Source organism: Erpetoichthys calabaricus, chromosome 15 (genome assembly GCF_900747795.2).
Source record: "Erpetoichthys calabaricus chromosome 15, fErpCal1.3, whole genome shotgun sequence".
NCBI classification, from domain to species: domain Eukaryota; kingdom Metazoa; phylum Chordata; class Cladistia; order Polypteriformes; family Polypteridae; genus Erpetoichthys; species Erpetoichthys calabaricus.
The window spans coordinates 93,691,074-93,718,001 of record NC_041408.2 but is presented as its reverse complement, the minus strand read 5'-3'; the positions used below and the strand labels follow the sequence as shown (position 1 = coordinate 93,718,001).

The following is a 26,928-nucleotide window of genomic DNA, read 5'->3' as shown; positions in this document are numbered from 1 at the left end:
GTAGAATCATGACCCGACTTATCTGTGGGAGAATTTTTCCGTGAGTATATATGGTATTCCTGGTGCCTTTCCCTTCACAGGTGATAAAATTGTCAATACAGCCTGAGACGTCTCCTGAATTCCTGATGAAACAAATTGTACTTTGATTCAGGAAAACAGATTGCCTTTGATGTTAAGTGTCATGTAAGTTCATCTGTATATAATGAAAATATACAGAAAAATGTACAGATTTTTGTACCCCACAACAGGTGGCCAATCACCGGTTAGCTGCAGCCATTTTACCTTGCGCTGTCACTCACTTTAATCGTTGCAATCTTGCTGGGTTCACTGATGACATTTTCCCCTGGAAGTTCACCGTGCGGCGGGTGTAGGAGAAATTTGTTTCCTCCAGTGCCCCATGATGCTTTGCAAGGTCAGAGTGACACCAGAGCACTTTAACAGCCATCCACGTCGCACTTGACGGCGCTATCCGATCTGCTTCACGCATGTGTGAATATTGTAAATACAGCCAATTGATACTACAGTTGGATTTGCGCCCTTTATGCACAAAAAACAATAACAAAGACTGGCAGCAGTTTCATTCGAGGTGGGCACTGGCGGACTATCATGACTTTCATTGTATGTTTATTCTTCTCGTTATCGTCCTGAACTAGGAGTCCCAAAGCATGCAACTTCCAAAACTGCTTCCAATAACTGACATGGTCTTAATCCCTGGCTAGACACACAAAAGGCCTTCATAGAACCTTCATAAAATAAAAGATTTAGTCACCACCAAGTGGTGTATTCCACTTACACAGAGGCTCCAGTGAGCCAACACAGTCAAGTGATCCAGAAACTCAATCAAACACACAATCCCAATAATTCTCAAAAAGCACAGAAAAAGGCACAAGAGCTCAACAAACCCCCAGAGTGCATTCACAATGGAGAGCTGGGAAGTGAGGAAGACCCTGTTGATAAATGGGGGAGTGGGGGTGGGATTGTTTAGTCTCTGGTGGTGATTGGCAGGTGGCCCCGCCTCTTGGGCCACCACTTACAAAGCACATGGAATATGTCATAACCCTAACCCTAATTCCTGGTGGTGATTGGCAGGTTGTCCCGCCTCTTTGGGTATCACCCCCAAAATACAAAGAACATAACCAAGGCATTTTGCACAAGGCAGACGAAAGAAACCTTAACATAAACAATTCAAAAATGAACAAAAAGGACATAAAACAAGGATTTGAGCCTCTGATTAAAATATAAGAGTTACGTAGCGCAGATCAGGTAGCGACAGGGACAGTCCCACCGATCCCTTGTTTCACAGGCTCTGTGGACGTTCGTTAGTTGAAGTGATAGGAGCTTGGGATACGCAGAAAGACATAAAGAACTCAAAGCATTGTGGATTTCTTCCAGTATTACTTTATCTCACAGAGGCACAGCGGCCTGCACATTTCTGGCCACAGTAATTGGTCCAGCATAATTGGTGGACACTTAAAAGACCACTGCACCTTTATAATCCAGTCAAAGCTTGTTCAGTTTCTCCTTCCGTATTGACTTCATTCAGCGCATTCTGATGAGTTCACCGAAATTCCCGAACATTTACTCATTTTCACCAAACTTGAGGCAAAGCAAATTCAGTGGGTTTCTCTTATTACTACTCTTCTTCAGTGTTCTTTACCTCCATCGACTGATTCAAACATAAATCACACATGACAGTAAATGCCACAACCCCTCTTCTCTTCTCCTCATACATCACTTCGCTAGGTCCCCATTGTCCAGGTCCATGGCTTCTCATATCACTGCTATGCTGATGATACTCAGCTGTCCCCATCATTCCCTCCTGAGGACAACATGGTAACATCTCAGCCTGGGTGAAGGAACACCATCACCAGCTCAACCAGTAAAACATGGAGCTCCTTATCACCTCAGCCATTCTCTGTAAAGCTCAGCTCATTATCATTAGCACCAGCTAAGTCAGCATGTGACCTTGGGTTGACCAGCTTACCTCCAGTGATCACTCCTCAGCAGTTTCCCATTCCTGATGAATCGATAGAGAGATATATACTTTATTAATCCCAAGGGGAAATTCACAAACAGACCATATCTGACCGTGTATTCAACCCTACTTCTTTGTCCAGCTTACTGGCCACAACTCACCTCGACTGCTGTGACTGCTTACTGGCTGGAGTACTGGCCTATACTGTCAGACCACCACAGCTGCCCTGAAATGTGGTGACATGTCATGTTCTCAACGCATGTTACTGCCAATCTCAGGTCACTCCGCTGGTTCCCATTAGCAGCTCAGCAAAAAAACTCACAAGCTGTACACAGGGGATAGAGGACGGTCTGAACAGTTAGGAGAGTCCACCCCCTTAGGTTCAACATGCAAAGGACCACCAAATAAACTAACAAGCATAACAGATATACAGAGATTTGAAAACCAGAACACACAAAATAAAATCCCAGCATACAACAAAATGAACAGACAAAGAGGAGAATGACCCAGCCAAGCCATAACCGCCAAGTCGGCCATCGTGAGCGGCTGGCTATTTGTCTCGGTTCCTGAATTGCTCTGTCTTGTTGGTTTCTAGATTCTGCTTTTTGGTTTTGCCCACTTCACATATGACAAGTCATAAAGATCACGAGATTTCAGTGACGGAATTCAGATGTGAAAATGTGAGTCAGGATGGAAGGCCTCACAGGGTGCCACCCACTCTGCATTGGTATTGATCCGCGATCACAAGGCGCTTTAAACTCCGCTTCTTTGGTTCAGAGACTGCATGTGAAAACTGCACACTTCAAAGCAGCTCGTCCAGCCAGACTTAGCCTGTCGACGAGAGACACAACACTTATGACTCAGCATTTATTCATTTTTTTCCTCCAGAAAGCTCAATTTGAGGACATTCCTAATATTGAAGGCCCACATTTTTAAAACTCTCACCAGAGTGAAGAGTTTTTTTCTTCATCTATGGCTGTTGTTTCCATGACCCTCTCTGTCCCTGTTCTGTCAGGTTTTCTTGGGAAGAAGAGACAACAGGTGCGGTGGTGGGCTCATGGCAGGAGCCCAACTTGTTGAAGGCATCACAACATCTCCATGAACACCAGACACCAGAGAGAAAATGACATCCTGAAGAGAAATGCACACAAGCATGGGGAGAACATGCTGGGCCGAGCACTCATCAAGAGAGACAGACAACAGGAGGCTCCTGGAATGACAAGCGCGTGACCCTGATGATGGCTGGAGCTTCAGCCAAGTCTGGAGGACCAGCTGCCAACTGGCCTGGGAGGCCCACCGCGCACAATGCAAGCCATTGTCTTGTGAAGCACAACACCACTTTTATCATGACTGGTGATTTGAGGCCTCTTGTGGAGACTGGCGGCACCAGAAAACACAAGGTGGACAACATCCCATAATAATCACAACAAGCAGCAAATAAACAAACCTGAGCAGACCAACCAGAGATTTGGGGTAGGACACAGGGGTGAGTTTGGGCAAACGCTGGGAGTCCCCATTTGGCACCCTGGTCTCCTGGCATTCATTTTCAATGCCCACCTTGTCCTAGTTTATTGGTTAAGGGTCCATAGTTCAAGTGTATTCTACCAGTGCAAGGTACGAAGCTGACCTAGAGGAGGCGCTGCTTGCTTCTTTCCATATCTCTCCACTATATAAGGTGCCTATTTAAAAAAAAAAAAATTATATATATATATATATATGTATACCCCCCTTGGAAGTTTTCATGTGTTATTATTACACCACATTAAATCCCAAGGGGGCCAAATTTGGCTTTATTTGGGGATTTTTTTTAACTCCGTACGTTTTAAACCCTTAAACACAGTTGCACTTGTTTATGGTTGTCACGATGTTGTTATGTAAGAATAGCCAGGAGTTTCTGGTTATCCGAGATTACGGATCATTCTAAAAGGCCTGTGTGTGTATTAAGTGCTTCCCTTCTTTGTAACGACTTGCATGGTTGGTTAATTTTTTTTTTCAACTGCTAATTACCATTATGACAGATGGCCAGGACCATTACCCGGCCGGAATGCCAGCTGGGTGGAGGGACCGACCGAGAGGACCTCTTTGGGACAGTATCCTCCCTGAGACGCTAGAGGGCAGCCCCACCCCCACCGGGACTGCCCCCTCCCGGGCTGCTACTACACCACAGGTCCCCGCAGGGTATGCCAGGAGTTGTAGTTTGGAGCACCACATCCACCACACCCAGAAGTGCAGCCGACAGAAGGTCAAGGAAAACCATGGGACATTATAAAAGGAGCTGCTTCACCATCAGTCAGCGAGCCAGAGTCGGGAGGAGGAGGAGGAGTGGAGACTGAGAGAAAAAAGAGGAAGAAAGGACTGTGTGTCGTTTGGTGCTTTGCAGTGTGTTGTGTAGTGGAGGGCAAAATAAAAAACGCTTCCCCACTTGAATAAAAGGTGTGCCATTTGGCAAGACTTGTGTCTCAGCTTGTCTTTGTCTGAGTTTGAGGAGTGGTACGCCTCCTGGTGCTCCACACCGTTTTGATCCTCGGCCATCTTGTTTTCTGGTCCCTTATTCAGTGTTATTACACCTTGGACAGAATGGCATTGATGAGGCACACAAGTAAGAGTTTCCCTGCGCTCTGTACACACGACATTACTAGGACTACTCTTAAACATAGTTGAGGATGAACATTACAGTAACAGCTGTGACAGCACACAGGAGGACATGCCAGCTCCACACAGAAGACACCCCTGGACTGAAGTGACAGTGCTATGAACTGGCAAAGCAACCTGACACTTATCCCGTGTGTGCCCACTGCCAGCTGGGTCACGCACTAGAAGCAAATCCCCAGGCCTGCCCACCTTCACGTTGTATAAACGCTATTATACACTTACCAGGTTTAGGCTGCCATCGGGTAAATGCAAAGAAAAACACAGAAATGTTGACAGTAAATGACATCTAGCAACCTGGGGGCTGGCAGTTGTCCCAAAATGAGGTTTAGAAGAACTACACGTGACACAAGCCGACTTATTTACAGCCAACACAAGCGGACATTTACCAAAGAGCTGATACTTTGAAAAAAGCTGAAAGTACAGGTGCAGAAGAAAATGGGCCTCAAGGGGGAAACACAGAGAGGACAAAAAGGTGACCAGCACAAGTTTACTGAAAACAGCGGAGCAGAGCACACCGAGCACCGCGATGTCCACTTTGTAAAGTGTGCCTGGACGACTTTACTCCTCCTCCACACAAGAGGACACTGCTGCCCCTCCTGCTCCTCTTTTCACATTTGAAGCCCGCCGATCAAAGGTTTCAGTCACCAGGCTGTGAAAAAGTATTTGCCCCCTCCCTAACATCCTGTCTTACCCAATAAGTGGCCATAAGAATGTACTATTTGAGAACGAAAACCTAAGTGAACACACAATGCAGCTTCTAAATTATTACAAAGAACAAAGTTATCCAAAAATTCTATCACTCACGTGAAAAAGTCACTGCCCCCATAGTTTCAGCACGTTTATCAGCCGTAATCTAAAGGCCTCCAGGGTGTTGTTCCTGATGCTTGCTGAGATAGGCTCTGGCTGTTCCGTGATCCTGCTCTGGATAAGAAGATTAGGATAATGGATGGATGGATGTATGCAAGGACAGATTAGATTAGACAGCGTTTCCCTTCTGTGTAACAACTTGCAGCGTGGGTGGCGTTGTTTTTTCAATTGGTGATCCTTCAGACTGCTAATTACGATGGCCAGGACCATTACCCAGCTGGAACGCCGACTACAAGCAAGGACCGAGGGAGAGGAGAGGACCTCTTTGGGACAGTACCCTCCCCGAGATGCTAGCGGGCAGCCCGTCTATAAAAAGGGTCCTCAATGTGCTCGTGCAGAGGGAAGGCCCGCCACACAGGCCAACCAGCAAGGTGAACTGGTTCAACAGCAAACATCACAAATTACTAGTGATAAATGGCGACGCCGCACAAGCAGTCATAACAACGTGAACAAAGGTACAGGACTAGCAGGTATTGCTACTGATGTGGGTGGAAATGGCCGACACAGTAGGGGTGACCTGCAGATTTAAAAACAGATTGTGGGCTTTGCAGGAAATGCTTCTGCATGGTAAATCAAAGAGTAAAGGCAATCTGAAAAATTACGCAGTAACCATAGTGGATAGAAGCTCACACAATATAACATATTTGCAATGACTTATGGGTAGTTGGCTCAGGTGCCTCCTACTCTACTACTCGTCGTTGAGATGCTACCACAGCTCGTTCGGAGTCCACCTGTGGTCAGTGCAGTGTATTGGACCGGTTACTAAAGTCGCACACCTGCCCATAGAAGGCCCCAGTGCTGAGCAAAAACTAAGCCAGGAGCTCGAAAAATGTTCTGCAGTGCTCAGAGACAGGACGGTGTCGCGGTGCACAAAACGAGGGCAAAGGCCTTCATAATCTGGGACAACCATGACTCTTCCAAGAGCTGTCCGTCCAAACTGAGAAGCCGTGGGAGGAGGACTTCAGTAAGACAGGCGAAGAGATGGTCACACTGGCCGAGCTCCAAAAAGAATCTGTGTGGAGATGGAGAAACTTCCAGAAGGACATTGCAACCCTAATCTGGACCTTATGGCAGAGTGGCCAGACGACACACGAAAGCCTGCTTGGAGTTTTGCTAAAAACGGCACCTAAAGGACTCTCAGATTGTGAGAAACACGACCGTCTGGTCTGATGAAAACCAAGACTGAAACGTCTGGCCTCAAATGTAAGCTGAGGGAACCAGGAGCTGCCCATCAACTGCTCAAAACCACTCCAACGTGAAGAACTAGTGGCAGGATGACTAGGAGACTAGACAGGGATGAAGGAAAGCTGAACAGAGTAAAGTACAGAGATATCCTTAATGCAGACCTGGAGCTCAGACTGGACTGAAGGTTGACCTTCCAACAGGACAAAGCAAAAACAACACTTGGATGGCTTAGGGTCAACCTCTGTGAATGGCCTCGAGTGGCCCAGCTCAGATCATCTCTGGTGAGACCTGAAATTAGTCATCCACCAACGTCTCCATCCTACCCAACTGAGCTTCTGAGGGGATCTGCAGAGAAGAAAATCCCCAAATCCAGGCGTGCAAAGCTTGTCCTGTCAAACCCAAGCAGACCCCAGGCTTGAATCCACTCTGAGTGCCAAGTGAAGGGTCTGAATCTTTGAGTCGGTGTGAGATTTCAGGTTTTTATTTCGAATAAATTTGCAAAAACGTCTAAACTCCTGCTTTTACTTTGGCAATCTGGGGACTGGAGTGTGGCTTGAGGTTGAGGGGGGGGTGGAACTGAAACGACTTGATGATGTGAAGAACGTGAAGGAGTCTGAAGACGTGCCGAGTCCATCGTAAGACTTAAGAGTTGACTGACGACACACACATCACACTCCTCATGCCAGGGCATGTGCCACCATTGAAGCATTGGCATCGGCGTGCCTCCAGCAAGCTGAATGAAACATAAACATCCTTACCCGGAAAACGAGGAGCTCCGTGGAGGCCATTTAATGAACTAACGGCATTAACAGTGCAGCCATTGAACTGAGGAGGTCTCAGTGCTGCCTGTCAGGAGATGCAGCTGCCATAGCAATGCAAGCAAAACAGTGGAGGTGGTGCAAGTTGCCAGCTTCAGCACCTCGTAGGAATATCTGTCAAAAAAAAAAAAAAAACCTGGAACAGATGCCAAGCTCAAGCTGGCATTACTTGCAAATGATAAAATGAGACGGGCTTCATCTCTCTTTAGGAGCAGGCGGTATGGCCAGAAACGCACCTCACAGTAGAATTACCAATTCTGAGCGAGTCAGTAGGTACCAGTAGAATGTAACTGTATGTACGTTTAAAGAAAAGAACATTATTGAGAGGTTGGACTTTCTGGACTGTGTGTCTGTCGTCTGTGGGGGGATTTCACTCGAGCAGGGGTTGATCCTAAAATGACAAACCGAACTTTCACTAAGCTAGAAATGCAACACAAGTGACAGAGATGGCAGAACAAAAAGAAAGGGAGAACACCGAGGTCAGAAAGGCACCGGAAAAAAAAATACATAAATAATCACATGTAAAGGATTGTTACCCAACGACGTTGTGACGAGTGGCCACGGAGATTACCCGGCCGGGATGCCAACTGTATGGAAGGACCAGCAGGGCAATACCTTCCCCGGGCTCTTCTGGGTGGCTGTGGCACCATGGACTCCTGCAGTGTATGCTGGGAGTTGGAATCTGAAACACAGCCCTTTTGGATTCCATGGGGGCCGCGCCAGGGGGAGCTGCAGAGCCCTTCATTGATTGACATCCCCCGGGCCATCGTAAAAGGAGCCGCCTCACTCCATTCAGGGAAGAAGAAGGACGAAACGTGCAGGGGAGGAGTGGAGGAGGAAGGACTGGGAACTGGCAGCTGAAGGAAGGACAGTGTTGTGGTGCGGGGAGCTCCCCAGCTGAAAATAAAAGCTGCGCCAGGGCAGTGACGGGGATGCTGTGCTGCAAAAATAGCGCCGCCCTTCAGATGAGATGTAAACCTGAGGTCCTGACTGTCTATTCTCATACCATCCTTCATACACAGTAGGGTGTATCCCGATGTCCATGTTAAAATGTCCCCCACAGCCCCTAATCACCCCCAGTCTCTAACTGGCTCTCTCTCACCCCTTCACCACGTAACAGCTAACGAGTGGCGAGTCTACTGGCGCAAAAATGGCTGCCGTTGCATCATCCAGGTGGGTGCTGCACATTAGTGGTGGATGAAGTGGCTTCCCCCTCACTGAAGTGCTTTGAGTTGTGAGATAAGCTCTATATAAAATGTAAAGAATTATTATTATAATTAATAGGAAATATGCCAGGCTAACACCATAGATAATTTTTACAAAACTGCTAAAAACCCACTTTAATTTGTTGTTTTTTGCGTAGCTACATTTTAATAGACTATGCAGGCATATTCTTCAGGGATCTGCAATCTGCACTAATGTCTGCCGTTCTCCCTTTCTTTGGCGCCGCAGCCACCACCACCACCTGATCAAAGTCCTGTGCCGCCGAATGAAGGCGGGTGTCCCAGGTGTGCAGGAGACCCACTGCATTGAACCCTGGGGGGGCGAAGCCTGGGAACAATTAGGAGCGACTTAAGGGCATCTATGTTAGACAGAATGTCCAGTAGGGGCTGGGTGGTCTTTCAGCCCCCCTTGATCCCCTGTAGATTTTGGTTTTTCCTCCAGCTTATTTGGAGTTTTTTGTTTTGTTGTGTATTTTCTGTCCTCCCAGGCCACCTGACCTCATCATCAGAGACGTACATTATGATATCATATTTAAGGACTCTACTCTTCTACTAATTATATGTCTTCTGTGTTACATAAGCTTTATTTTTGGTTTGTTACTTATTCAATATTATTCTTACTTCATTTTATTGGTTTTTCCTTTCAGTTTGAGGACATCCTGTATGTGAAGATGTGCCACAGAAACAAATGCTGTTGTTATTAGGAGCCCAGGTTAGTTAAATGGCAGTCACCAGTGTGCAGTCACATGACTATAATGGAAGTCCACCAGTGTGATCAATCTGGAATGTCCAAGTACTGGTGGCCAGTCAGTTTCCTTGCAAGGTTTCAGACTGAAAGAATGTGCCCCAAATCTGCTCTAAAGTCCCCTGTCACAATACAACCTGCTAATCTGAGACATGAAGGACGCAGCTCAGCGCTTACTCTGCGGACTCGCATGACCAGACTATGCAGGAAGGAAGAAAGAAAGAAAGAAAGAAAGAAAGAAAGAAAGAAAGAAAGAAAGAAAGAAAGAAAGAAAGAAAGAAAGAAAGAAAGAAAGAAAGAAAGAAAGAAAAGATCTATGAATGTTCAGTACTGCTGTGTAGGAGTGAGCCAGCACCTCCAAGTACAAATCATTCAATTACGACTTCGCTTAGATGCCCTTCGCTGTCCCATTTTCAGCAGACAAGCACAATCCACCACTTTATTATTAGTGCTTCTCTCGAGGCACAGACTTCACCTGCAGCTCAGGCCTCTGCGCCTTTTCATTTCACTTCCAAACTGTGTCACTGCATTCCCCTGTGCCACTGCTGCAATAAACACGGCCCTCCGTGAAAGTCAAAGCACACACAAAAAAAAAGGGATTTCTGACTTTGCTTGGTCTAGGACGGCACGGTGGCACAGTGGGTAGCACTGCATGATCCGGCACACAGGTTATATCATTAAAAATATAAATCAAGGGACGTTATGCTCAGATGATATAACGCGCTACAGGGACCACATCAGGAGTGTTGTGTGCCGTTCTGGTCACCGTACCACAAAAAAAAGACATGGCAGCACTTGAAAGTGTGCTGAGGACAGCAACCAGGTGCATTATGGGACTTAAAGACATGTCCGACTGTGACAGACTCAGGGAGTTAAACCTGTTTAGTCTCAAACAGAGGAGAATGTATGAGGTGGGGACCTCATCCAAGGATAATGGCCAGATTTGGGCTCAGCCCTTTGGTTCTACTGAAGGTTACCGTTAATGCCACAGCATACAAAAGACATTTGAGATGATTGTGTGCTTCAAGTTTGGGTTCCAGCAAGACTGTGCCAGTGTACACAAAGCCATGTCCATAAACACAAGGAGGACCTGCAGAGTCCTGCACTGAGCCCTGAACCTCAACCCTACTAAACACCTTTCTGGACCAGAGCTCACCAGAGGCCATAAATTCCACCAGACGCCAAGGCAACTCCATATTAACTCCCATAATTCTGGAATGGGATGTCCATCAAGCCCATATAGATATGGTGGTCAGTTGTGCCCACAAACATTGGCCAAATAGTGCACCCTTGAGCTACGGTTTTACTGCATTTCTATACATATCTTCTTACAGGGTGGCACTTAAGATCTCGGCCTTTAATGACCTCTTGGGCTCGGCCATCAGCAATGTACCAGTCTGTGGAGAGACAGTGACATTCATGTGACTCTGGTGACTCTTCCTGTGAAGTCAGTAGACAGATTGGGAGGGCATGGGGTGGTCATGAGGTCGCTGGAAAAGGGGGTGTGGCACTCCTGATATCTCAGCAAAAGGGCGAAGGTCCAAGTCTTTAGAGTCCTGGTGCCCCCTGTTTGTGAGACATGGACGCTATCCAGTGACCTGAGACGAAGACTGGACTCCTTCATGTGCGTCTCTTCAGAGAATCCTCGGGTGCTGCTGGTTTGACTTTGTGTTGCTCATGGAATCCCGAATGAGGCACATGACCTGCATTGTGAGGAAGCGTCAGTTACGGCACTCCGGCTATGTGGCGCAATTACCTGAGGGTGATTCTTCTCATTGCTGAGGACCCGAGTGACTGGAACAGGCCAAGGGGACACCCATGTAACAACTGGCTGTGGAAGATAGTTGGTCATTGCTACCTGGGGGCGGTTGCCAAGCTACATCCCAAGCTGTTTTCGTCATGTGAAGGGTGCGTCAACACGCTGTACCAGTGCATGCTCCACAACCTGACCTGACCTGACCTGACCTGTGGCATGGTGACACAGTAAGTAGACCAGAGTTTGCATGTTCTCCCCATGTCTGTGTGGGTTTCCAAAAGACGTGAACTGGAGATGCTAAATTGGCCCCAGTGGGTATATGGTGGGTGGGTGATTGGGTGTGTATCTGCCCTGCAATGGACTGGTGCCCTGTCCACAGTATGTTCCTGCCTTGTGCCCAGTGCTAGCTGGGCTAGGCTCCAGTATGGTCTGGATTAAGCGGGTCAGAGAATGACATGACATGACACTGTCACACAAATGCTGGTTTTTCGGTCTCCATCATCGTCTGACTGGCAGGCCCGTCATATGAGGTTTTTCCTCCTAAAGATGAGGTGGCAGTGTTACGGTTTTAACTACGTTCCACTTTCCAGTTGTCCAGCTCTTTTTACAGTTAGAGGTGCCCTTTGGGTTTCAAAATAAACGTCATGCGGCTAACCTTGGATTTCCCCGCCGAGGACCAGTGATCAGCTGATGTCTCGAGTCGGGTGCACCTTATGGTAAAGTTTTCTTCTCCTTTGTTGTGTAACGAGTTATTTCAGCAGTTTTACGTGTCAGCAGCTCCCCGCAGCTGCCGCTTTATCTTCCTCATCACGTGCAATTCTCAGTTCCTTTTCCACCCGCTGACAGACAGTCAGGCCTACCCCAAAGTTCATGTGCTTTCTTTCCTTCTACTTGATCGAGCACAAAATGTTTTTTCTTAGCCCTTAGTCTGAGCCAGTAGACGGCTAACCACTCATCACGGTGAGACGTCTCTCAAGTCGGACTCTTTTGAGATGGTAAAATCTGAATAATGACTTGGATTAATTCTGCATTTCTAGGGTCTTTATTGAGACCTGAACAGAGAAGAGTGAAATTCTGACTGCCATGTGCTAACTGGGGTTGCACCGTATACCCGGTTATTTATATTGGAGTCATTTTGTTTCTGCTACCGAGGTCAGAAAGCAGGTATCGATACCAAAGTCAAACTTTAAGTACCAATCTAACACTAGGGTGCAGGTGCAGAATCCGAGTTTTGTGTGTCACTTACTTCTCCAGACGTTGTTTTCCTGATGCTTTCCTGTAGACGTCTCAGCACTTCAATGTAATGTCGCTGATTAAAACCGAATAATAAACACTCACCTCAACTGCTTGTTAATGCAAATATCTAATCAGCCAATCACAAGGCAGCAACCCAAAGCATTTAGGTGACCTGTTGAAGTTCAAACCGAGCATCAGAATGGAGAAGAAAGGGGAATGAAGTGACTCTGAACGTGGCATGGCTGTTGGTGCCAGACGGGCTGCTCTGAGTATTTCACAAACTGCTGGCTGATCTACTCGGATTATCACACACATATTACAGAAAATGAACCGAAAAAGGGAAAATATCCAGTGAGCGGCACTTCTCTGGGGGAAAATGCCTTGTTGACCAACTCCACCACAGGAACCTGGATGTGCCATGGGGTAAGGACAGCCGTCCTGAATTCAACAATCACCTCTTTCATCTTCTCCTCATTAAGAGATGGACTGTGGCACTCACATTCATCGCCATTGCTGATGAGACCCACCACCCACCATAGTGTCAGCCACAAACTTCATGATGGTGTGAGAGTTGAATTGAAAGTTCATAGACAGTGTGCCAGCTCTACACACGACTGATTATATGAAAATAAAAAAAATAAGAAAGAACAAAATGGTGACAAATACACACACAAAAAAAATAAAATACATGCTGCCTATGATGACTACAACAAATTGGTGCTTTTTGAATCAATCACAAACACACCTACAGTAAAAAGGGCAATATCACAACACGGGCAGGAAGTCATTAGAAGGGCAGCAAACAAGGGCCAAGTCACTAAAAAAAACTGAAAACCCAAAAAACAAGATCAAAGATCAAAACACCAGAAAAGAGATCAATAAGGAAAGAGGCCTGCTAGATAATGGCGGTGACAAAGGCAAGAATACAAAGGCTCAAGCAACGCCACTAACCAAGAATCTGTGTGTCCACTGACCTTTTAACATGTGACTGGCACATCACCAATGCTGCTGCGCTAGGAAATGTGAGACTAACGAAGGACGAGAATGGGGTCTCAGCACATCCCTGTCAGTGGTCACACACCACACTTGCACTTAACCGAAAGATAGATAGATATGAAAGGCACTATATAATAGATAGATAGATATTTTAGTGTAGTCGGCAGGATAGATAGATAGATAGATAGATAGATAGATAGATAGATAGATAGATAGATAGATAGATAGATAGAGATATTTTAGTGTAGTCGGCAGGATAGATAGATATGAAAGGCACTATATAATAGATATTTTAGTGTAGTTGGCAGGATAGATAGATAGATATGAAAGGCACTATATAATAGATATTTTAGTGTAGTTGGCAGGATAGATAGATAGATATGAAAGGCACTATATAATAGATATTTTAGTGTAGTTGGCAGGATAGATAGATAGATATGAAAGGCACTATACTGTATAACAGATAGATAGATATTTTAGTGTAGTCGGCAGGATAGATAGATATGAAAGGCACTATATAATAGATAGATATTTTAGTGTAGTCGGCAGGATAGATAGATAGATAGATAGATAGATAGATAGATAGATAGAGATATTTTAGTGTAGTCGGCAGGATAGATAGATATGAAAGGCACTATATAATAGATATTTTAGTGTAGTTGGCAAGATAGATAGATAGATATGAAAGGCACTATATAATAGATATTTTAGTGTAGTTGGCAGGATAGATAGATATGAAAGGCACTATATAACAGATAGATAGATATTTTAGTGTAGTCGGCAGGATAGATAGATATGAAAGGCACTATATAACAGATAGATAGATATTTTAGTGTAGTCAGCAGGATAGATAGATAGATATGAAAGGCACTATATAATAGATATTTTAGTGTAGTCGGCAGGATAGACAGATAGATAGATAGATACACAAATGCAGTTTGGGGTCATTTCATATGAAGCACTCATAGAGGGGGGGGCGGCAAACACATCTACCCGCACGTCTATGACGAAAAGGACAGACTGGGAGCGTCGGTCCGTCATTGAATTCCTTACAAAGAAAGAGAAGAAGACAAAGGAAATCCATTAAGGATTGAATGCGTTGCATGGTGACAATACATCTTAATAATACAAGGTGAAGTTCTGGACTGAGCAATTTCAATTGGGTCGGGAGTTGATAGAACATGACCACCACACGGGGCATCCTGTGGAGGCACATTCGCAAGAAACGTACCAAGAAGCAGAGGCCATGACTGTGGACATTGTGCCAAAAAGAGGAGGCCATGATGAGGGAAGATTGTCAAATTAAGGTTAATGTTCACCATCATCTACACTCATCTTATAATGTCAACAGTCAGTTTCTGATGGGCTCCCCGAATGCCAACACCAGATCAGAAAGCACGTTGCCAGGAATTCAGTCATGAGAACTTGGACCTTCTTAGAGAAAACACCACTGAACTCTCTGCTCAAAGACTGCCATTGAAGATGAAACATGGGTTCACCACCATGAGCCTGAAACCAAACGAGTCCATGCAATGGAAGCATAAAGGGCCCATGACCCCCAAGCAATTTTATGCGCATCAGTTGGCCAGAAAAGTCATAGCAACAGTTTTTTTGGGATACAAAGGACGTTCTGCTGTTGGAATTCATGCTGGACAAGTCAACCATCACTGGAGAAACCTACACTTCTATAATAAGGCCATTACATGAGGCCATCAAACAGAAACGTCATCAGGTGTGTCGCTGCTTCATGACAACACACTGTCCCACAAATGCCAAAAACTGAAGGTTGTTGTCAGGGAAATGCGGCTTCATGGAACTTAACCCTCCACTGGACAGTTAAGTGGTGGCCCCCGGTGATGATTTTCTGTTTCGAAACCTGAAGAAATTTCTACGTGGATGGCGATTTCCCAATGATAATGGAGGTGATAATGGGAAGGCTGGAAGCCAGAAAGAGTTGAGAAGCCCAGAAGGAGTTGCATTGTGTCTTTGTGACTCTAGAGAATGCAAATGACAGGGTAAATAGAGAGGAGCTGTGGTATTGTATGAGGAAGTCGGGAGTGGCAGAGAAGTACGTAAGAGTTGTGCAGGATATGAATGAGGGAAGTGTGACCGCGGTGAGGTCTGCAGTAGGAGTGATGGAGGTGGGATTACATCAGGGATCAGCTCTGAGCCCTTTCTTGTTTGCAATGGTGATGGACAGGTGGACAGACGATATTAGACAGGAGTCCCCATGGACTGCAATGACATTGTGATCTGTAGCGTGAATAGGGAGCAGGTCGAGGTGACCCTGGAGAGGTGGAGAGGAATGAAGATCAGTAGGACCACCACGACAGAATACATGTGTGAATGAGAGGGAGGTCAGTGGAATGGTGAGGATGACGGGAGTAGAGTTGGCGAAGGTGGATGAGTTTAAATACTTGGGATCAACAGTACAGAGTAATGGGGATTGTGGAAGACAGATGAAGAAGAGAGTGCAGGCAGGGTGGAGTGGGTGGAGAAGAGTGTCAGGAGTGATTTGTGACAGACGGGTATCAGCAAGAGTGAAAGGGAAAGTCTACAGGATGGTAGTGAGACCAGCTGTGTGATATGGGTTGGAGATGGTGGCACAGGAGACAGAGCTGGAGGTGGCAGAGTTAAAAATGCTAAGACTTGCATTGGGTGTGATGAGGATGGACAGAATTAGAAATAAGGACATTAAAGTTGGGAGACAAAGTCATAGAGGCGAGATTGCGTTGGTTTGGACATGTACAGAGGAGAGATGCTGGGTATATTGGGAGAAGGGTGCTAAGGATAGAGCTGCCAGGGAAGAGGAAGGCCTAAGAGGAGGTTTATGGATGTGGTGAGAGAGAACATGCAGGTGATGGGGGTGACAGAGCAAGATGACAAGGACAGGAAGATATGGAAGAAGATGATCCGCTGTGGCGACCCCTAATGGGAGCAGCCGAAAGAAGAAGAAGAAGAATGGGTTGACTGGAGGACCAAGATGAATCCTCCTATTCTGAATGGGATTGAATCCCTGGAGGCAAAATGGACCAAGTGTGTTGAATTCAAGGGGGATTACAACGACAAAGCAGATAAATTATTGAACACCCCTCATCGCGTGTCTCACATTATGGGCTGGCAGGCGAAGCGACTCAATCAGAGTCACCCAGTGAGTGAGGGGTGGGGTCTAAACTGGTAACCGTAGACATTTTAAACACGTTTGTCCACGGATGGCTGTGTCTTGCACTGACTGCCATTTTCTTTTGTTCGCTGCTGCCAAACCAGTCTTAATTAGCAGGTCTCAGCCATTGCATTTCTTACTCCCCCGTCTAACTGAAATCCCTCGCAGTCTATTTATATCTGTTGCTTTTAGCCAAATGGGATTTGTAAGACAAACAATAGCTCAAAAGCCCAGACACGTAAAGCGGCAACGGAGGACAATTCCACTCGGATTCAAAACAACAATAACACATCAACCATCTCTAAGCTGGAACATGGGAAGTTGGCAATGGCCCACAGGCTGTGGAGCTTTGAGTCAATTCCTCCAAATGGTTGCGTACTGTAGAGGCAGCACAGAAACGGAGCAAAACGAATAAAGAACAACTGTAAAGAGTGAGACTGAAATGAACAAAAACAGGGCAGGGAGCTTAAAAGTGCTGAGACTATGGAATCCCGAGTGGACTGCATTTCCGAAGAATTAGGAAAAGCCAGGAAGAAGCAAGTGATGTGCAGTCATCAGGGAACAAGAACTAGAGGGACTCGGGATGTGTCACAGAAGTGTAATGAGAGAAAAAAAAAAAAGTCATGACATGGAAACGAACTCCTGGACTACAGGAATCAAGGATCAGACCGTTGAAGGTGTGAAGATTACGTGGATTGCATGGAGAGGCCGGCAGCCCTGGAAGGATATCAACAGGAAACGTCCACAAAAAGAGGAAAAAAAATAATAAAAGAACAGCAGGGGTGATGTTACAAACATGTCACCTAAATGTGGGGGGACCACACGACAGGCTTGAGGCCTTCAGAGACAAACTCACTGGTGGTAAGGACTGGGGCTGCTGGAACACAAACAAGAGCCAAGGAGCAAACAATCCACCAGGTGCTTCTGTTTAGCAAGGGGCTAAGGGGTCCCAGTATCGCCTCCAGATCTTTATTAAAGGTTCTCGAGGTTTCTACTTCAACTCTGTGACTGTGTAGTTTGTTCCATTTTCCCACAATTCTTTGCATGAAGAGCTTCCCGGCTTCCTGACTTTAAGATACTGCTAATGGTTTACAGAGCCTTAAATAATCTGCTCTGTCCTGTAGCTTGGAAGGCCTGACCCCTAACACTCCAAATCATAACCTCAGATCTTCGAATGAGGGTCTGCTTATAATTCCAAGAGCTAAAAGTTAAAAGAAGTGGTGAGGTGGCCTTGTCATGCACCTAAAATCTGGAATACGAGTTTACTCATAGAAACTCACCAGGCTAATATGGTGGAGCACTTTAAGAAACTGCTAAAAACCCGTTATGTTAACACGGCTTTCTCAGAACTTCATTTTAGTGTATCCCTTTCAATAAGGCTCCACAAACCGTACTAATCCCTACTACTCTCTGCTGCTCTAATTCCGTTTTTTCTGTGGTGGCTTTCTGCGCCATCACCACCTGATCAGGGCACCAAGCAGTCCCTACATTGATAGATTTGAAGACAGCACCCCAGATGTCCCCATGACCACCATCATCAAATTCTTTCATGTGAAGCCTGAAGTAGCCATGAGGACTGATTTTGATCATTGATCTCGGGTAGAATGCCCAGTGGGAGCTGGCCAGGTGGTCTCTTGGCCTTGGAGCCCCTGCAGATTTTGTTTGGTTTTTTTTTGTTGTTTTTTTCAGTCCTCCTAGCCATTGGACTTTACTTTATTCTTTACTAGCCATTCTTTACTTTGCCCGCGTGTTACTGAAACAGGACAGTGAGGAGGGCCCAGCCCAGCTCTTTACTCCTGACGTCACGCTTCCTCCTCCCCTTGGCGTGTAGGCTCTGTCTCGGATTAGAGCAAATATATAGGGTCCTGCTAGTGAACTCTGATTCTTAGTGCAATGAGAGAAGTTGCAAAATCAACCGGAATGTTCAAGCAAATTCTAGAAAAAAAAAACGATCTAAATCTGTGAAGTAGTCCTCTTGTTCGCTAACTAAGCGGAGATAAGGTTACACCCCAAGGCAGACACGTGAGTGAGGAGGGCCCCGCCCCCCGATGAGTCTCTCTCGGATTCGCACAAATAAATTGGTACCACAAGCGAACTCTGATACTTAGCGTGATGAGAAAGTTGCAAAATCAATGGAATCTTCAAGCAAATTCTAGAAAAAAATCCAATCTAAATCCGTTAAGTAGTTCACTTGTGAAAAGCGGACAGACATACAAACAGGTATAAAAAAAACTATAAGAAATTTCGTGCTTGGACCACAACATTTTTAAAACCGTTTCTTAGCGAGCACCTATAGGCCAAGGGTAACCTACATTCCAAATTTCAAGTCCGAAGTCCTTGTGATGAGTGAGTCAGTGGTATTTGGATTCTATATACTGTATATAGATTACTTAGTATTGTCTAATCTTATTTTTGTTTCATATCGTGTAAAGCGCCTCACAGTTAGGAGACCCAGGTTTGCTTCCCGGGTCCTCCTTGCGTGGAGTTTGCATGTTCTCCCTGTGTCTGCGTGGGTTTCCTCCCACAGTTCAAAGACATGCAGGTCAGGTGCACTGGTGATTCTAAATTGTCCCTAGTGTGTGCTTGGTGTGTGTGTGTGTGTGCCCTGTGGTGGGCTGGCACCCTGCCCGGGGTTTGTTTCCTACCTTGTGCCCTGTGTTGGCTGGGATTGGCTCCAGCAGACCCCCGTGACCCTGTAGTTATGATATAGCGGGTTGGATGATGGATGGATCGTGTAAAGCACTTTGAGCTACACCATTTGTATGAAAATGTGCTACAGAACTAAATGTTGCTATTCAGCCCGAAGTGCTCTTCCCCTTAATTTGCACAGGTGCCCTCGAGTATGCGATTCACCATTCCAGAATTCTGCTGGTTCTTCTTTATCGAGGCCTTTGAGGATCCCGAAGACCTGGATGAGGCCCCCATGAAGTCTCCTCTGCTTGAGACTAAACAAGTTTAATTGTCTGAGCCCGTCACCAAAGGCCACGCCCCTGTAGTCCCATGATGCACCTGGTTGTTCTCCTCGGCACAGCTTCAGGTGCTGCTATGTCTTTCTTGTACTGTGGTGAGCAGACCTGCACACAACACTCCAGAGCTGATCTCACTAATGCTCAGATTATATAAAGCACAACGTCCCATGATGTACAGTTAACAGTTTTTACGACATAACCTAACATTTTATTTGCCTTCCTAATCACTTTTGCACATTACTTAGAAGATGAAAGCACAGTGTCAACATAAACCCTTAAATCCTATTCTGAGGTTGCACCCTGTAGCTCAGTGTCTTCCATTTGTAGTTATAATTGACACTCCTGTTGCCCACGTGTATCACTTTTCTACATTAAAGTGTATTTTCCAAGAGTTGCCCCCGTTGTCATCAACTAGGAGTCCCAAAGGCACATATAGTCCCAAAAAGGACTTCCAAAAATGCCCACTAGAGGAGAAAACACATCAAACACGGCTAGTAATTGGGGCAAGTCACTTTATAAAAATTAAAAGGTTTTGTTTCCACAAAACCAAACTCTGTAGAGCACAAAAGGCAAAATGGAGCATCCAGAGCAATTCCTCAAAAAACCAAAAGAAAAAGGTCAAAAAAACACAAACGAGAAAGTCAAAATTAATAGAATTCACAAAAGTAAACTCGTCGCCCCAGCTATGTTTGAAATCCATGAGGCACCCGCGGGCTCGCCTGGTGCACCTCTCCACACCGGGACACACAGCAGGAGTCAGACCACCTGAGGGGCAGTCCCAGTGATACTAAGGTCAGAGAGGATGACGAGGAGTGCCTGGTGGGTGACCGTGTCAAAGACCGAGGAGAGACTGAGAAGGACGTGGATTTGCTGGCAGCTCTGACCTGCCATATTTAAACACATACGTACACCGCATACGCCGTGTAGCCACATCAGAGTGACGGGGCAGCAAAAAGGGACATCCATGGACAAAACTGCAAAGCCAACACTGAAACTGACTAACGGCACTCCGCTTGTTTAATCTTCAACTGAAGAGACTTCAGCCAGCTTGTAAAACTTGCTAAATACATCAATAAAACTGATTTAGTAGAATTCCATCAACGAAACAGTGAATCATTAACAGAAAGACACTTAGTGGAAATGAAGGGAAAGCCCAATGTGGATGAGAAGCCAAGAAACGCTCCTCCACGTAGAGCAGGGGTGTCCAACTCTGGGCCTGGAGGGTCGGTCATTCTGACCCTTTTCCTAATCAGTGTCCAGTTTTCACTGCTAATTAACTCTTTTAATAGCCCTGTTTTTAAGGATTCAGTCCTCTGAATTGATTCGTTTCTTCATTAAATGGCAGCCAATCAGAAATGAGATGTGAAACGAGCCGACAGAGGAGCAGCTAAATTGGGGCTTCAGACTCCAACCAGTCTCTTAATGAGAAGCCGACTCTTTCTGTTAATTAAGCTCATTACTTAATTCCGTGGCTTGTTGCTGCTCTCATTCTGTCACGGCAGACATTTCCTGTGAATTTCCCATTGGGATTAATAAAGTATCTATCTATCTATCTATTTCCAAAACTGTTGATTTTCTGTTTTTCTAAGAACGCCGTCAAGATGTTTTGGTGACCTGAGAGATCAGCCTTACGGAGACCTCCACCTTTCTTTATTTTCAGATATTGCGTGATGGGCACAGGTGGGCTGGTCATGTGGCGCCTTGTTTCGTGTCTCATTACAGTTTGGAAAAAGAAAACAACTAAGGGGGTCAGAGTCAAGTGAATTAAAATGAAGGCAAAAGAAATGAATTAGCAGCCAGAACTGGTCACTAATGAAGAAGATGGTTAGAATGAAAACCTGCAGCCACTGCGGCCCTCTAAGACCGGAGTTGGACATCCGTGACATAGAGGGTCATCAGAAACTGGGCCAGACTATCAGAGGTCATGGCGTTACAAAGGAGACCTTCACTGTGCTTGAAATGCACGTGAATGACACTCCATACCAAATTAGCGACTAGCTATCCAAACGTGCTTAATGGATGCAATGATCTCCTTTCTTTGGCAGCTTTGTTCACCTGTTCGTCTTTTAATTGTATTATCCTATTGGTCACAGGACCCCATACGGGCACACCGGGTTGGTCAGCTTGTGTGGCACATGTGGCTCCTCCGGTTTGGTGCAATGATGAAGGACAAAGCAGGTGATGCAGATGAAGGGCTCTCCATCACCATACAGCTCTGTATGACGCTCAAACATACGCAAATACGTTAAGAATGTAACAAAGAAGGCAACCATCGAAAATTTCTTTTCAACCATTTCTTTAACTATACATTAAATATGTAAAAAATGTCACAAATGGCCTATCATGGCGCGGTATGACGCTTGTGGTACAAGGACTACTAAAGCTACAGTACATCAGGACCCTTGTACAATAACATAACATCCTCAAACCCACCCAGGGTTTGTTGCCTGGCTGATGTTTATTTTCCTCTTTATTGTTTTTTTTTAAATTATTATTTTTCATATGTTTTTGTTTTATTTCATTTTTATTAATATTGTTAGGTTGATTTATTGTTCAGTAAGCAGGCACTGTAGAGCGGCACAGTGGTGCACCAGTAGCACTGCTGTCCTACAACAAGGAGGCCGGGGCTCACGTCCTGGGGCTCCCCTGTATGGAGTCTGCATGTTCTTCCCGTGTCCAAATGGGTTTCCTCTGAGTACACTGGTGGGCTCTCTGGTTTCACTACGTGGGGAGAACGTGCAAACTCCAGTTATCCCCCGGGGTCCAAAGATGTGAAGGCTAGGTGGGCTGGTGCTGCTAAACTGGCCCCAGATCTGTATGTGTTATGTGTGTATTCGCCCTGTGATGGACTTGTGTGCTGTCCTGGGACTGTTCCTGCCTTTTGCCCAATGCTTTCTGGGAAAGGCTACAGCATCCCCACAACCTGCTCTGGATAAGCGACTTCCGAAAATGGGTGGGTTGGGTGCTTGTAGGTAGACATTGGGTGTTTGGTTTGTCTGAAGATGTTCATTGTACTCTGTGGGAGGAGCCATAAGAGGTGGGGCCACTGTGATGTCACTAGTGTGGGACCGCCCTCCACCTTTATATTCAGGTGGAAGATATGGACAGTGTCATTGACATTTGTGGAGTTGAGATCAATTGTGAATATTATTGGATTTTTTTCTGTTTTTTTCCCCACTGTTTAATAAATTTGACTTTTGGATTGTGGACTTCGACTCGATTGTCTTTTCAGGCATATCCTTTTGCTGCATGGTTGCTTTACTTTGCCATATTTTGCTCATCTTTTGCTTATTTAATAAATCCCCAAATTTAAAGAACGTAGTTTTGTTTTTATCCTTCAAGCCAGAAGGTTTCATGGTTTTGGTGTCTTTTAAAGGGGACTGTAAGAAAGTTTAATGAGGTCATGCACTCAACTGGAAGTGGTTGCCTGTTCACGACAGATTTTTCTTGCCACCATATTGGTTTATCTTCAGCATGTTTGTTTGTTTATTGTTTTAGTTTACGTTAAATAAATAGAAAATACTGAAATTCAACAGTCTCATATCGCCAGTCATCTGACCGTGACTCCTGCACTCGGATTTCTGTTAGCTAAACCCTGCGAATTAGCGCATTTCCAGAGGTCCCTGACAACCCTCTTTTCATTTAAAAGACATTTAAAAGAGTGCTTCTCAACGACTTAAAGACAGTGCCCCTTTTAGGAGGCTTTGAAGTCTGCCGGTTGAGTACTGGGGGGTCTGACTGCCTGGGGTGAGGCCTGTCTCTAGGCAGACCAATGGAGGTCCACGTCTGGTTTTGTTCTTTTTGAAGTCTTGTGGATAATTCATTTCTTTTGAAGGAATTTTAATTGACTTTTTTTTTAAGGTTTGTTTCCCCCAAATTTCTTCATCATTTCATAAATAGCACCCAAAGAGAAATGAAATGTGAAGTGTCAGCCAACAGAAGACCACCTAAGTCAGGCCCTCAAACTCCATCCACTTGCTTCATTAGGTGCAGAGTCTTGTCATTCATTAAACTCGTTCTTTAATTCCATGGCTTGTCGCTGCTCTCATTGTGCAATAACAGACTTTTCCGAAATTGTTGATTTTCTCTTTTCTAAGACCACTGTAAAAATATTTTGGGGTCTTGAGCAGATCAGCATTCCTGAGACCTTCACCTTTCTTTATTTTCAGATATTGTATGATGGACACAGTTTGCTGCTCATGTTTTGGCTCATTTTCTATCACATTATTGTTTGGCTGCTAATTAAGGAAAAAAGAAACAATGAAGGGGTCGGAGTCTTCAAGAGCAAGTCAATTAAAATGACTTCACAGCAGCAAGAAAGGGCTTAGAATGAAAACCTGCAGCCACTGCAGCCCTCCAGGACTGGAGCTGGGGACCCCCTGATGTGGAAGATAGGGGCCTACATACCCCACTGCTGCCCTGCACTAGGGGCACTGAAGCAATTCTAAAGCACTTCCAATAATGCCCACTAGAGGGGGATGTCACTGTCAAACCCCGGCCAGTAAAAAACTCAAGTACTGAATCTTAACAAAATAAAAGCATAAAAGCATTTCAATCACAATGAAGCACAAAGGTAACATGGAATTGCCTGAAATGTGAAGGTAATCCAAAAATCTAACAAGACCCAAAGCAGATTCCAAAGGTAAGAGAAAACAAATTTGGAGGTGAGCATCAGTGGACTCTGTGCCCTCGGAACCAAGTTACCCGAACTATCCTCTGACATTTCAGTAATTATTTACCGCTCTAATCTTTCGATCATAAAATAGGTCATTACAGTAGCAATCAATGAGAAAAATTCATAATTAATTGCAGAATTCCGGTATTTGAGGGTTCTCTTTCTCTTGCATGATTTGGCTCAAAAACAAATTGGCACATCGTCATCTTATAACAGGCTGAAATTTCGACTTTGGTATTTTTCTGTCTGGCTGTTTTAGCTGAAGACCATCCTCAAGAAACTGTGACACACACACGACAGACAGACAGACACACACACACACACACACCCATTATTAAGATATCAATGTTTTTGGTATCAGGGGACCCTCGAATGTTGAAAACTGGAGATTGAAATTTTTAATGAATCTAATGCTTTCGCTCCTCCCATATAGAGGACAGGTTATGACAGTTGGGGGGGATGACTGGTTTAGCGCAAAGCAAAAACACAGTAAAATATTAAGATGTCAGAAATCCAAAAATAAACAGAATTCATAATCAGCACAAGTACGCTTGCAGAATCCCTCAAGTATTCACAATGAATTGCCGAGAACTGTGGGAGAACCTACACATTTACAGAGCGGAGGGCAGTTCCTGGTGGTGATTGACAGATACATATAAAAATACACAAAACCAAAGATAAAGAATGATACACATAAACAACATGAATAAGAAAGGAACAAAAGAAAGAGACCCAAAACATAAATTTGAACCCCCTGGCTGAGAAATGACAGATGTTTGCATTTTTCCAAGTTAGGCAATGGAGGACTTCACTTTGCTTTATGCAAGTTAGCAGAGCCGATCGTTTGTTCCCAAACTTATCCACCATTCAGCAGTTCTGAGTTTGTGAAAATTATCAGGAGGTAGTCATGGGCACTGGTGGGTGGGTGGATGACTCACTCAACACACACACACACACACACAAGTCTGCAAGTCAGCAGACAACTTAAAGAGCAGATGGCACAAACGGTTTGCACTGTAATCTTGTTATTTTATTTATTTTTAAAGAGGAATGCTGATTTAATGTCCCATTAAGGACTTTTTCAGATCTGCTTTATGCCAGCGCTCTTCTAATAAATGAGCCAATCAATCCAGCTGGTATGAGGGTATTGGAAATAAGTGGCATAGATGTCGAGCCAGCAGGACTGGCCAGCTTACTTGCACTGTCAGCTTTCCGGAGAGCTTCACTCCATCCAATACTTGGTTAGGAGGGTTTTTTTTTTTTTTTTTCTGGATGCTGGCCAGATTATTCTGTACAAAATAAACTGAATTGCTCAAAACAGCTCATCAAGTGCAGAGCAGACTAAAATCATCGGCGTGGATTACATAAAACAGATAGAGATCTGCCCTCGTTTCCCGATTAATGCACAGCTACAGACTTTCCCTCTTAAGGACCGCTAATAACACGCTGCTTAGGCTATAAAGGCATTAAAAGGTCAAGTTGGCTTTTCCGCTCGTGCCCACTGAGCAGGGTCTAATATTACATTCCCCTCATGACGGTTATTCTAACAGCGCCCGTCATTTTTGCAACCAATGTCCTTCACTTTCAAGTACACCAGATGGATTCTCGACCAGGTACTTCTTTCACCTGCCTCGCCCGTGCCAGTGCCAGCCACCCTCCATCCGTCCGTCCGTCCCTCCGGCGGCTTACCTTCCTGATCTTCTCGTGCCCATTTTTTCCGCATCAGAGCTGCCGGACTGGCACTGAACTTCTCCTCTTCTTCGGCTGCCTGGCGATTCTTTGGCGGCTTGTTTCAGATGAGAGTTGGACTCGCTGCCGCCGTAGTTCTCCTGGTCCGAGTTCAGAGAATTTCTTCGCTTTCGCATAACTGAAATCGAGATCAACACAGAAAAGACGTTGCGGCAAAACAATGAAAACGAATCAGTGACACGCAGGCGGCTAAAGCGGTGCCCTGCTCTCCCCGGTACTCGTCTGGCTATTCTGGTGCGGTGCACATCGGCTCCCAGAGTGATGTTCTCTGCAAGGCGCCGCTGACACTCCGCACTTCGCTACATTGTTCACACAAGACGAACTCCGCAGGCACCAGCTGATCAGAGCTACCTTTGACCCCGCCTACGTGATGACCAATCAGCGAAAAGACAAAATAAAAAAAAAAAAACCAAAACAAGCGAGGGGGCGCGGCGCAGGCGAGCGGTAAGCACGGGACTACAGCGGTCACTCTGCCGGTTCGCAGGCAAGCGCAAGTAGCGGCTGCACTCCCGGTCTCCCTGCAGGTCCGCTACCGGACACAATGCGGCCCTTATGAACGCACTGGCTTGGCCTTGGAGATCGAAAAGCGGAAAAATGAGAAGTGGCAGGCGTGCAGACTGCAGTCACGACGTTGTGATTGAGCGCACTTGAGGAGGCGCTTCCTACAGGACTTTCTGATAGACGGCTAGGACGGACTACGGCATGGGCACCGACTGCAGACCACCAGAGAGAACACGTTATCAGTTGATCTGCATTTACTGTTTATATTACACGATTGTTTTATGTATACCTTGATTACCGTCTAACTAAATGAAATAGGAAAGAGGCTGTATAGGAGATCACTGTGTAAATGGGCACAACATACAGAGAGGGAAATATTAAATATCTGAAGATAGATAGGTAAAGCACTCTGTGAGAC

The 26,928-nt window shown here is 45.4% G+C and overlaps 1 protein-coding gene and 1 long non-coding RNA gene across 4 annotated transcripts in view; one reads left to right on the top strand and one right to left on the bottom strand.

The window, feature by feature from the left end:
- Positions 1-16,411, top strand: part of LOC127525969 (uncharacterized) — a 569,224-nt gene extending 552,813 nt beyond the window's left edge. Inside the window, exon 3 of the long non-coding RNA XR_007933579.1 lies at positions 16,311-16,411. This is a non-coding gene — a long non-coding RNA (uncharacterized LOC127525969). The remainder of the gene's footprint in view (positions 1-16,310) is intronic.
- abhd12 (abhydrolase domain containing 12, lysophospholipase) overlaps positions 1-26,368 on the bottom strand; it is a 66,916-nt gene extending 40,548 nt beyond the window's left edge. For all 3 annotated transcript variants that reach the window (XM_051919415.1, XM_051919414.1, XM_051919416.1), the window contains exon 1: positions 25,950-26,368. In XM_051919415.1, the coding sequence (XP_051775375.1) occupies positions 25,950-26,125 (176 nt within the window). In that variant the 5' untranslated portion in view covers positions 26,126-26,368. The remainder of the gene's footprint in view (positions 1-25,949) is intronic.
- Between the last annotated feature and the right edge of the window lie 560 nt (positions 26,369-26,928).